The sequence below is a fragment of the Budorcas taxicolor genome, chromosome 3 (genome assembly GCF_023091745.1).
Source record: "Budorcas taxicolor isolate Tak-1 chromosome 3, Takin1.1, whole genome shotgun sequence".
Taxonomy (NCBI): domain Eukaryota; kingdom Metazoa; phylum Chordata; class Mammalia; order Artiodactyla; family Bovidae; genus Budorcas; species Budorcas taxicolor.
In genome coordinates this window covers 66,509,903-66,522,450 of record NC_068912.1, presented here as the reverse complement: position 1 = coordinate 66,522,450, position 12,548 = coordinate 66,509,903, and the positions used below count along the sequence as shown (strand labels likewise).

The 12,548-nt window shown below is 36.1% G+C and overlaps 1 protein-coding gene across 13 annotated transcripts in view; it reads right to left on the bottom strand.

Annotated features, from left to right (window-relative positions):
* The window catches only part of FUBP1 (far upstream element binding protein 1), a 31,703-nt gene that overhangs the window by 9,339 nt on the left and 9,816 nt on the right, over window positions 1–12,548 (bottom strand). For 9 of the 13 annotated variants that reach the window (XR_008199114.1, XM_052636965.1, XM_052636969.1 and 6 more), the window contains 11 exons: window positions 10,900–11,062; window positions 10,710–10,808; window positions 10,485–10,586; window positions 10,137–10,239; window positions 9,935–10,035; window positions 9,333–9,474; window positions 8,524–8,684; window positions 6,036–6,187; window positions 5,869–5,948; window positions 2,536–2,673; window positions 272–346 (listed from right to left, as the gene is read on the bottom strand). Coding sequence is in view for 11 of the 13 variants with exons in the window: in XM_052636965.1 (XP_052492925.1) it covers window positions 272–346; window positions 2,536–2,673; window positions 5,869–5,948; window positions 6,036–6,187; window positions 8,524–8,684; window positions 9,333–9,474; window positions 9,935–10,035; window positions 10,137–10,239; window positions 10,485–10,586; window positions 10,710–10,808; window positions 10,900–11,062 (1,316 nt within the window). In the remaining 2 variants the exon portion in view is untranslated. The remainder of the gene's footprint in view (window positions 1–271; window positions 347–2,535; window positions 2,674–5,868; window positions 5,949–6,035; window positions 6,188–8,523; window positions 8,685–9,332; window positions 9,475–9,934; window positions 10,036–10,136; window positions 10,240–10,484; window positions 10,587–10,709; window positions 10,809–10,899; window positions 11,063–12,548) is intronic. The other 4 variants (XR_008199115.1, XM_052636968.1, XM_052636973.1 and 1 more) reach the window with 1 other exon arrangement.

The window sequence follows — 12,548 nt, the reverse complement described above, 5'->3', positions numbered from 1 at the left end:
GTTTCAATTAGTAAGTGGCTGATAAATGTGTTTAGAAATAAAGTTTCTTAACCACAATTTAAACAATGATTTGTAACGACCATGATACTTCTGAGAGTTCAGTGATTTCGGAATGTATCCTTCTACATGTCAAGATTTTTAATTACTGGTGAAAAGTCCAAAGTATTAAAACCATGGAAAAAACATCTTTTTATCAAAACCTTTAACCTTTTAGCGTGGTATTTACTGAATATTTTAATAAAATGCATAAAAAATGAAATGTAGAACATACCCATTTTCTTGTAGTACTCTTCCCAAGCCTTGGTATAATCAACCTGTCCAGCTGGAGCTGGATTCTGCTGATCTCCTTATTCAAGAAATACATAAAAAAATTATGATTAAGGCTTTTAGAAAGCAATTCTGGCCCTGCTGAGGTTGTTGTGTGTATGTGTGAGAGGCGCTGGGAGTAGTCTGTCATGGGGAATGAGAAGAGAGAAATGCTGTGTGGTAGTGGCATCCTTGCTGGTGCCAAAGACCCACCCAGGATTCTGGGGGAACAGAGATAGTGGGCAGAGAGATGGTCTATCTATTTAGAAGAGTAGTTACACTGAGCATATAAGTAAATTCATTGGTCAAATAAGAAAACACACTGAAGACACCAGGTCTTTCACCATGCATAAGCATGGAAAACAGAAAAGTCAGGAAAAAACTTTCAAGTCTTAGAATAGAATTGCAGGTTATATGAATGTACAGTTTAAAAAATATATACACATATGGATATTTATGTATTTTTATATGTATGCAGGGAGAAGGAAATGGCACCCCACTCCAGCACTCTTGCCTGGAAAATTCCATGGATGGAGGAGCCTGGTAGGCTGCAGTCCATGGGGTCACTAAGAGTCGGGCACGACTGAGCGACTTCACTTTCACTTTTCACTTTCACGCACTGGAGAAGGAAATGGCAACCCACTCCAGTGTTCTTGCCTGGAGAATCCCAGGGATGGGGAGCCTGGTGAGCTGCTGTCTCTGGGGTCACACAGAGTCGGACATGACTGAAGTGACTTAGCAGCAGCAGGTATGCATGCATGTAAATTCATTTCCTAGCTCTGCACACTGTATGGAGCTAGTAGCAATAACACCTCAGTGGCAACGAACACAACTATTTAGCTTCTAAACATCATCATCTACTAAAAAACATCAGGGCTCCTTGGAAAAATGGTTAATTCAAGGGCTGAAGCTCCAAAAGCACAAAGCAAGCATCTTATTGTGCAAGAAAGCAGGAAAGTGCTGAAAGAACTGACAGGCATGTCAAAAGAATACAGGAGCCATCTTGAAGGTGCTCCTGACTGGCCAATCCTAGGGCAATCTGGCTAAGTTTAAAATATAACCTACTAAATCCATACTGACATAAAGAAATAGAACAGGAAATCTCTTTCTTATAGTAAAATACCACCTAATAAATGTAGAAAAATGATGGAAGTAGAAATTATCATATTTGTAATTGAATTAGGTAGGTACTATCAACGAAGGCTAAGGCCTTCAATGAGGAACAGAATCCTAAGTTCAGCTGAGAAATCCTGGAAAGTTTTCTAAGGAAGTTTAGCTGTGGCGTTATGTTTTGATCAGAAAGGTAATTTCTCTTTGCTCTAGCAGTTTTATAATTTGTACTAGTTCTTTATTTTTGTTCTCATTTGTTTAAAAAAAGTTAAAATTATAAATTACATCTAATCAAACTGAATTGTAAAACTTCTACTGTGTCTTTAAGGAAAACAATAAAATTATCCCACTTGTCCTGCCAAAAAGAGAATAGAACAGTGGTATAATCACAGTATAACTCTCCTGCTGCTGCTCTAACTCTCTAGACAGTATTAATTTCAAAGAGAAAAACGGTGATTTTATGGAACCTTGGCAGACCTCATTCATTTTTTTGCAGTATTCTTGCCACATTGTATGTAAGCTGGAACCCTGATCATGACCTCATCTTCATGAGAAAAGGTTGAAGGGACCTATGGTTAACCCACAAGCCTCTCACAAAAGGTCTGTACTCTTTTCATAGAAAAAGGTAGGAATTATTTTTGACTAGTGAGAAATTGTTGGAACAATTAGTGAAATGGAGTAAGGGCTATGCCTTGGGATAGTAAAAAGAATCAGTGTTGATTAACTGATTTTGAATGCAGTGTGATGGGTACATGTATTTTTTGAGAAACAGAAAGGAGTACTTAAGACTAATGGGCCATTAAGTCTACACTTTGGTCTTAATGATTCTGAAAAAGACTAATGACAATAGATATGGACACATAAGATAGGGTAATGGAACAAACAGGGGAGATACACATTTAACAGGGAGGTTATCTGGGTATTCTTGGTAACGTATGTTACAACTTTTATTGGTTTAACAGTTATCTCAAAGTAACTTGTTTTTAAAAACCGAAGGCTACTTACTTAAGCTATTAACTGAGTATTATAAATATGGGGGTATTATACACTGATGTACTTCATATATAATTCCAAACACAAGTTTTCACTTTCTATATAAAAAATAAATTCTTTAGTTACCATAGTTACCTTGTCCATTGGTTTGGGTTGTAGTTGGTGCACCAGCAGGAGCTGCAGGTGGTGGCTGTGCTTGTTGCTGATAATAGTGAGCATAATAAGCAGCCCAAGCTGCTGAATTTGGATCTGTTCCTGTTTTAGCTAGAATAAACAAAAGTTATACATTTGAATCTAAAATCCATAGTTGTTAATCACACACACACCTGTCTCTAGCAAATAAACAGAATTCCAAGTTAACTGGACATTAAAAAATAGTAGGTGGAAACTTCCAAATTCTATTATTTTTACTGCCATATTATTTTAGAACACTGAGGCTCAGATAAGTTCCTAGAAACTTAGCTTGTGGCAAAGTTGGGATAGGAATGAAGATCTTTTGGTTTCAAATCCAATGCTTTGTCTCAAACTATCCTGTGTGGTTTTCCTAAACCAGGTTTGCCTCAAGCACAGCAGTCCTTATGAAGAATTTCCAGGAACTAGCCCATACAAGAAACAATTATTCTATAACTATGAACTATCCTATCTTCTTTCAATGAAGAGCCAATTAAATCTTGGAAAATGAAATCGAGATTAGCCGTATCTCATCTCATCATATTCCAGTGATTATCCTAAGAGATAAATTTGATGTCACTGTCCTATTTGAAATTATTTCCTGCTGTCTTTAGGACTAATAAAACTTTTAAGGACAGCATATCATTCAATGTTTTTACCAAGATATTTGGACACCCTGGCTTTTACTTTCCTTTCCAGCCTCTCTCTGCTGTCGGTATCTTTCCAACACTCAAGGTCTGAACACAGTAAACTGGCTGTATTTTTCAAGTCATCATGTTCTTATCTGGGCCTTTCAGCATGTTACGCTTCCTCTGCACTTGACTGACCCTCACTCAATTTTTCATAAAAAACTGATGCATTAACAGAATGGGACTTTTCAGTCAGAAACAGAAATCCTCTTACTGATTCTTTTATACTTGGGAGTATCATAGGATGCTGTATCTTTATTAGTTTATATCCTCAAGAAAAATCCTGGTAATTTCCTTAATCAGTCTGTATCTATATGAAAACAAGTCTACACATATGACTAATACATACCAAGAACTTACTAAATTCATTCAATATAATATTCATTCATCATTTTATAGATAAAACAGACTTAGAACGACTCAAAACTTGCTTGCTATCCCATAATTAGTAAGTTGTAAGAGTAGGACTTATTCAAGTCTCTTACCTTCTGAAGTCAAAGTTATGGGACTTACTACACAAATCTTTCATAATCCATTGATTTTTTTTATAGGAAGACTTAATACAGAGAATACTGACTTTATTCTCAATACAGGGCCACATTAAAATACCAGGGTATTTAACACAAAATCACAATTTCATTTAAATAAAATATTTTGGTTTTACAAGCAATATCTAACCCTAGATGCTATCTTTTAGCTAAATGGCTAAGTAACTTCTTTCCCAAAGGCACTACTGAAAGCCACATTCAGTAATACCAATTCTTAGGAGTGGTGACTTCACCACTACTCCAAGTGGGAAAATGACATTATAATAGAGACCACTTATTTTTTAAAAAGAGCAAAGGAAGATCTGCTTTTACTTTCTATACAGAGATATTCAAACATATAAACCATCTTTTTTTTCAGTAGCTTGAATGAACAGAAAATAAAGTTATATATAATTTTTGATATTTGGTCTTCATCAGCAACTCTCATTTCAACGGCATGGCCTCATACAAGGACATCAACCTTTCCAGGCATAAAGAGTATATGAGGAGCTACAGTTGTTGTTTTTTTTTTTGAGAACAAGTGCTTCACGATGTTGTGTTGGTCGGGGCCACTTCTTGTTTCCATCATTTCTTTCGATCTTACTACTTACCTGAACAGAGCATCTAAATAGGTGCAATCCTACAGATTCAAGTTAACCAATATAAATCTGCCCCTTAATTTTCTCAGTCTCTTCAGTGGTGTGATTCCCCAGCTTAGTAACACCATGCCCTAGCTTACAAGAGGGAAAGAAAAGTTCTTCCATTCTTTAAAGACTAACTTTTAGACTATTATACAATAAATCATATTTGACCTTTCTTCTGGTAAGTCCTTCTATTAACAGCACAGTATTGCTAACACTTCTGCTACCTACCCTCTTCTGCTACAGAATGTAAATTCATTACTCATACTCAGACGTCAGCACACTTCTTGAATGTGTGACACTTGAGGTTATTTGCTGTCATGTTGTATCATCATATTATAAAACGCATACCTCTTATCATTCCAAAGAGCATGAAAAATCAAAGTGTCACTCAGTAGTGCCTGACTCTATGTGACCCCATGGACTGTAGTCCACCAGGCTCCTCTGTCCATGGAATTCTCCAGGCAAGAATACTGGACTGAGTAGCCACTCCTTTTTCCAGGGGATGTTCCTGACCCAGGGATTGAACCCAGGTTTCCTGCATTGCAGGTAGATTCTTTACCGAGTACCAAAGGCATACCTCCTATGAAATTAAGGTATGTTAAAATATAGGACCACTCTCATATACTAGAAATGTTTAATAAAGTTCATTAAAATAATCTTATTCAAATCAATTTAGCTGTTTTTTAAAATATATATATGCACTAGTATGAAAAGGAATCCTTAATTCAGTACCTTCCCTGAAACTACTCCAGTAGGTGAGAAAAAAGGATCATAAAAATTACTGGTTTCAATGAATTCTCTCTTTGACTGTAATGGAAAGTAAACTACAGGGTAGGAAAAGATTCAAGAATAGGATAAAATGTAACAAATGCATAAATCCAGATCTGAACAGAAAAAATCTTTATCTAAATGAATTTTAAGAGTTCCAACATGCAGATATTTAATACAGGCCTGACTTTTACTAATATATGAAGTTATCATATCAGGAATACTAAAATAGACAACTTGCATATCTTATTTGAGACTCTATAAGTTTAATGCCAAAGTATTAAACACTTCAATTGACTCACATAATTTTGTAAACAAATGTACATTATTCTTTCAAGGATAATGTCACAGTTTGATGGCACTAGCATCTAAAACCTAACACACTGTACTTCTTCTCATAGCTTTGGCTTTTAGCATTCAGCTGCATCATTTTAGAAACAGAGAAAGCCAAATGCAGGTAGAAAAAGACTCATGAAAACAGACCATATTCACAACAGTCTTATTTGCTATAGTAGAACCAGAAGCTAACACTCCTGCTAAAGGAGTGAAACAAGTGCAGAGAATGCACATAATATAGAATCAACACTAGGAATACCTAATGAATGTAACAGGAGTGGCAAGCAGAAACACAGATTATATCAAATGATAATCATCTTTTACCTGGATCTGGAGGGGCTTGTTGCTGCCAATGTGGATATGCATTTCCCCACCCTTGGGGAGCATAAGGGGCTGGAGGGCCACTGAAAAGACAGAAATCAATTTAAAAATACAATTTACCAAAATCTGTAATTTTTGAGGAAAAGCCAAGAGCAAAACTCAAAACTTACTGAGGAGCAGGGCCAGGCGGTCCTGGATTATAAGGTGCAGGGTTATATGGTCCCATTGGAGTTCCTGGTCCAGGAGGCCCAGGAGGCCCATGGGGGCCAGGGACACCATGGGGCCCATGGGGTACAGGTGGCCCTAAAGGATTTACTGGGCCCTGCAAAAAGACAAAAATCACAAAGACAATAAAGGTTAAACATTTCAAAGGTCAAATAACCTTTCGTCCGCAAAGACCTGATACATTTATCTTCTCTTTTCAGACTACTCCCTTTTCCATTATTTCCCTTTCCTTGTACAATTCTTACTCTTATTATTCCTTTATCATCTTAATCACAGAAGCTTACCAAACATCAAGTTCTTTCCTTTACCTCTTCTCTCTCTGCATCAACTCTACATCTACTCTAACATTAACCAGAGAAATATCTTAACAATATGGTGTAATGGCTGATGAATACTTTACCAATAATGAATACTAAACCAATATTTAGCAAGTTCTTCTTCAACAAAGTAGCCTTTCTCCTAGCCCTTCTGTCACTGAACCGCTTTTGAATAATTTCATTTTCTCCCTTACCCTTTATCATAATTTTCTAAATACAACAAAGATTTCCTTTTAATTGATTTAGTAAGTCACAGACTATTTCATATCCATTTCATGTTACAGCATAATTAATAATGCTTAGTTGATTCCTTTTTGATAACCCCACTTGTAAGGACAACTAGATTCACCTGCTCTAAAATAAAATACTGTTAGTATCCACCATGTCACAATTTGGACAAAAATGCTTAATCTATATTTGGTTGTCAATTTTCTCACAATAAAGCTAAACTTCATCACTTTTAAAATCCCTTTATTAACATTATCCCTCACTTCTATTAGCCATAACCTATCCTTTCCAAAGAGTAAAAGAAAAAAAAAAAGATTACTGGAAAAAAAGTAGCAACATTTTATAGGGCAGGCACACTTTTAAGTGTTAGACACACATACTTCAAACATTTCATCCCTATAACCCTATAAGGTAGGTATAATTATCCTCACTTTCAGAAGAACGAGAGGCAAAAAATAGTGTAAATATCTTCCTCCAAGATCACGAAGTCAGTAAATGACAGTATTTTGAACCTAGACAGCTTGACTCAGGAGTCAATGTTCTTAATTGCTTTTCCAGAACAACCTGTCTTGTATGTTCATCAATCCAAATGCAATCCTAATAGCTCCCTCACAATGTTAATTCTTCACAGTAAAATAAACATAGTAAAGCAGTATTTTGGGGGGCTCCAAAACCAGTGCAGATGGTGACTTCAGCCATGAAATTAAAAGATGCTTGCTCCTTGGAAGAAAAGTTATGACCAACATAGACAGCATATTAAAAAGCAGAGACATTACTTTGCCAACAAAGGTCTGTCTAGTCAAGGTTATGGCTTTCCCAGTAGTCAAGTACGATGTGAGAGTTGGACTATAAAGAAAGCTGAGCACTGAAGAATTGATGCTTTTGAACCGTGGTGTTCGAGAAGACTTTTGAGAGTCCCTTGGACTGCAAGGAGATCCAACCAGTCCATCCTAAAGGAGATCAGTCCTGAATATTCATTGGAAGGACTGATGCTGAAGCTGAAACTCCAATACTTTGATGGAATTTTGCCACCAGATGGGAAGAACTGACTCACTGGTAAAGACCCTGATGCTGGGAAAGATTAAAAGCAGGAGAAGGGGATGACAGAAGATAAGATGGTTGGACGGCATCACCGACTCAATGGACGTGAGTTTGAGTAAACTCTAGGAGTGGTGATGGACAGGGAGGCCTGAAGTGCTGCAGTTCATTGGGCTGCAACGAGTTGGACACGACTGAGTGACTGAACTGAACTGAAAGCACTACTTCCTCATTAATTTCAAACTCGGTTAGGCATCAGGATCACCTGGAACATTCTTAAAAATTAGACACTGGGCCCTACTGCAGACATTCTGAACTACAATCATATGTTACGTGTCGAAATGTAAAGCACACAAGCTGTCTACATTCCAAATTCCCCTAGAAGACTGTCTGGCGCCAGTCTAAGAAATAGGATAATGTAGAGTTGTACTTTAATGACTGGGGAGGCATCTGATTCTTCTTTGCCTCACCAAGGTTGCCCTTAATAAATAGTAAGGAAGTAATAACAGTCACCAAGTAAGTCCTTAATAATAGTGACTTCTGGTTAACTATCTATACCTTTTAGTATTTTTCACAACCCTCTACTAACCCTAATGTTATAACTCAAGTAATGTCATCTTGTCTTATTTACCCACACTCCAGTACAAGATTTTGAATACCTGTAACTATGTAACTTTTTTTTTTTTCTCACTGCTGGACAATCTTTTCTATATTGTTAGGTATCTGTTATGTGATCGGATATATAGTTTTAGAGTAGAAATTAACATTTTTCTTATAGGAATGTATGAATTAATGTCTTATTTAACTAACAGAACCTGTGCTAACAACAGGAAGTTTAAAGCATACTCACACCAATCTTTTCTTCTATGAGTTGCCGAGCATAGTCTATTTGCTGTGGAGTGCCACGAATTGTAAATAACTTCATATTAGGATCTGCATTAGGTGGAGGATTTCTCTGAAGTTCTATTCTTGCACCAGACTGTTGGCTTATGCTTTTTATGGTTTCACCCCCTAAAATCAAAACACAGTAATTTCTTTAAAGATTCATAGGCTACAAGTGGAGCTATTCAAAAGGAACTGGTTACAATTAAGGAAGTTTTGAACAGTATCCCATCTGCCAATATGCTATTAGGAGTTTCCATTTATTCTACACTTAAAATCAATTTATATAATATATAATCAATCACAATCATACATTTTAAAGTTTTAACACATAATTTAATATGCCTGTAGCCAACCTTAAAATGAATTATCATATCAACACTTGGTTCAAAGAACTTGCTTTTATAAGCAATGAGGAGCTAACACAATGACTTAAAAAGTCAAAAATTCAAAAAAGTGTCAGGAAACAGCAAAATAAACGAAAACACTCAAATCATTTTCCAGGTGAGAAGAAAAGTTTTTTATACTAATAATTAAACTGCTGAGCCTCTTCTCTAGAAACCAATGTGATTCAAATCCCACTCTAGATTTAAGTACATATAAGGCCCTTAATTTAGGCTTTAGCTGTTACATAGCAGCATAAGAACACTTTGCTACTAAAATACAGCCAAAGAAAAATCATTGCTATTCATCTACAATAGCAACAGAAATAGCATCCAGAAAATCAGAATAAGCATTAAATTTTTAACCACACATTAATAGTTTTAAATACATTGCCTTTTCCTATTATTAATCCAGTTTTCCCAGTTGGGACAATGAAATTAAATTCCTGTAGTCCACCAGGTGGTCCCATGTTCCAGTTGCCTTGACCTCTACCTCTTCCTCGACCACCAGGTCCAGGTCCACCAGGATTACCAGCCTAAAGGGGGCAAAGACAAAGTCAGAAGAGTCAGAAACTCTTCTTTCCACAATAAAATTAATGCATGTCTATTTTCCTCAACTTTCATTTTCCTAAATCTTAAAGTTAGAGAAGCTAGGGGACGCCATCCACCCCCAAATCAACAAACCACCATCACCTTTTATTTTTTACTGTGGTGAATAAACTAGTGCACTTATGCAGCTGCCCTCTTGCTCCAAGATGTGTACCTTAAAGCAATTTAAACTTCCTAGCAATTAATACGGGGGAGCGTGGTGGGCTGTCTATGGGGTTGCACAGAGTAGGACACAACTGAAGCAACTTAGCAGCAGCAGCAGCAATTAATAAAGTTTCATCAAACAGATTTTTATTTAAAAACTATGGAGGGGAACTTCCACACTTAATGAAGGAAAATATTTTTTAATGAAAACAAAACAATGAAAATATTAACATTCTATCAAACCTGAACACTTCGAAGAAGGTCTGTAATAATTTCTGCAGCATGCTGACATCTGTCTGGAGGTCCTGTTATTTGTGCTATTCTATCAGGTGTTGTTCCATCATCTTCAAAACAATGAAACCAAATTGGATTAATTTAACATTAAATTAATGAGCGTTAAAAGAAATTGCCAGCAATGCTTAGAAAATTAAACGTAAGTACTCACCTGGCTTAAACTGAATTCGAACACCAGCATCATTTTGTATTTTTTTAATCATCTCTCCATTTCTTCCTATTACAATGCCAACAGCAAATCTTGGAATGGGAACCTTATGCAAAGAAAACTAAGTATTAGGAAAGCCATTTCCTGAAAAATGTATCTGCCGCAAACCACAGAAGCACTATATTTATATAGAAGAGATTAAAAAGATACAAAATACACTGTATTCTAAGTTGAAAAGTTGGGGAGGGGACAATACAATGTTAGAGAAGGCTATGTGACACAAAACAGCAAAAATCCTAGTTTATTTATGGACTCTCATGCAATCATTTCTGAATTGGTATTTTTACTTACATCTATTCCTTCATTTCCTCCTATTCTTGACCCATACTCATTTCGAACTTCTCTGAAACCACCTTGATCACGAATTAACTCTAACACCATCTCCTTGGCTTGCTGAAGTAGAAAAAAAATTACCCAATTTAGGAAGCGTGTCTCAAAACACTGTAATTATTCACACGTTTTACCCACTGCTATCCAACCCAAATCCCCCTCTGGAAAATATAAACTTAAGTTTACTTGAACTTTGTACGGGTCTCCTGTAATCCTAAGAGGTTTGTCAGCACCAGTATTCTGAGGTCCATCTTGGATCATAACCATTTTAACTCCAGCCCGTTCCTGTTAATTATAGAAATCAGATATATTAACAAAAGGGGAGGAGGAGGAAACAGGCTTCAAAATAGAAAGTAATCATTTTACACAGTAATACCTGAAGTTGTTTAATAGTCTCTCCCCCTTTTCCAATAACTAATCCTGCTTTGCTAGCTGGAATCATGATTTCTTGAACTGCATTTCCTGGTCCATCACCATGATGGAAGCCAGGGGCTGGTCTTCCTTTTTCAACAATCTGGTCCAGTAACCGTTTTGCTGATCTATTAACAAATTAATAGTCAATACAAAATAATCAGGTATTTCGTCCATCCCAATTCAGATTTAGGTGGCCTAAAAGTAAATTTTAAAAATTCAAAGAAAATATCATCCATATAAAAAACTGAAACCATGCAATAAATTTTCCAGAAATATAATCTTCAATATTTTTGAGAACAGTATGAAACTTCCAAGAAGACATACCCTACTTCTAAAGTCATCTCAGAATAAAGCTCATTCATCCAAAAATTAAATGATGCATTTATTTTTAAAACTTTACTTTGGTTACTCATGTTAAAATTTATTTGTTCATTTAAATAATTTAAATATGTCAACTATATATGCCAGGTACTATTCTAGGTTGGGGTTACAGCACTGAAATAACAGTTAAGGTATTTGTTGATGTGGCTTAACTTTATTAAATAAGTAAACACAGAAGGTTAAATAAACAACTCATCTGTTAGGTGCTATAAAGAATATTAAAGCAAGATAAGAAGGACAGATTGTATGTGTGTGTGAAGGGATGCTATTTTATGTAAAACAGATGAATGAGGAATTCCCTGGCAGTCCAGTAGTTAGGACTCTGCACTTCCACTGCAGTGGGGCATGAGTCCAATCTCTGGTCAAGCAACTAAGATCCGGGCAGCTGCACAGTAGTGATCAAAAAGTAAATAAATGAAAATAAACAAAAACTTTACTGATAAGGAGACATTTAAGCCAAGACCTGAATTAAGTACAGGAGTGACTATGAAAACATCTGGGGGAGAAACATCCCAGGGAGAAGAACTAGGAAATGCAAAGGATTCAAATGAGAAGCATTCTTGGTGTCCTGAAAAAATAGAGAAGAGGCTAAACAGAAAAGAGGCTACTAGAACAGACTGAGCTGGAAGAATAGCAAAATATGCAGTGAGAAAGGTGGAAGGGAACCTGAGCCATGATAAAGACACTGACTTCTACTGTAAATGGGAAAGCATTAGAGGGTTTTGAACAAAGTAGTATAGGAATTGACTCACATTTTAAAAGGATCAGTGTGGCTGTACTATAATCCGACAAAGCTAAAAAAAAACAAAAAACCCGAAACACCTTGCAGTAATACAGGCAAATGGTGCCAGAAATAAGGTGACATGGAAGGTGGCAAGAAGAGGCTGAATTCTAAATAAATTATGAAAGATAAAATGACCAAGAGTTGCTTATGGATAAATGAATCATAAAAGAAAGATAAAGTATTAGAACAGTTGTCATACAATGAAATGAGATGAATTAGACAAGTAAAAGTATGGACTGGAAAAACAATGATTCTGTTTTTAACAAGCTAAACTTTGAGATGTATACTGAGGAAGCAACAGGATATATACATCTGGAATTTAGAGAAAGAAATCAAGGCTGAAGATTCAAGCAGTGACCACCTTTCCTATTTTTTAGTAAAGGAGACCTGAAAAATAGAAATGTGGGGTTCAAAGATGGTTTTATGTTCAGATAAAGGGATTTTTT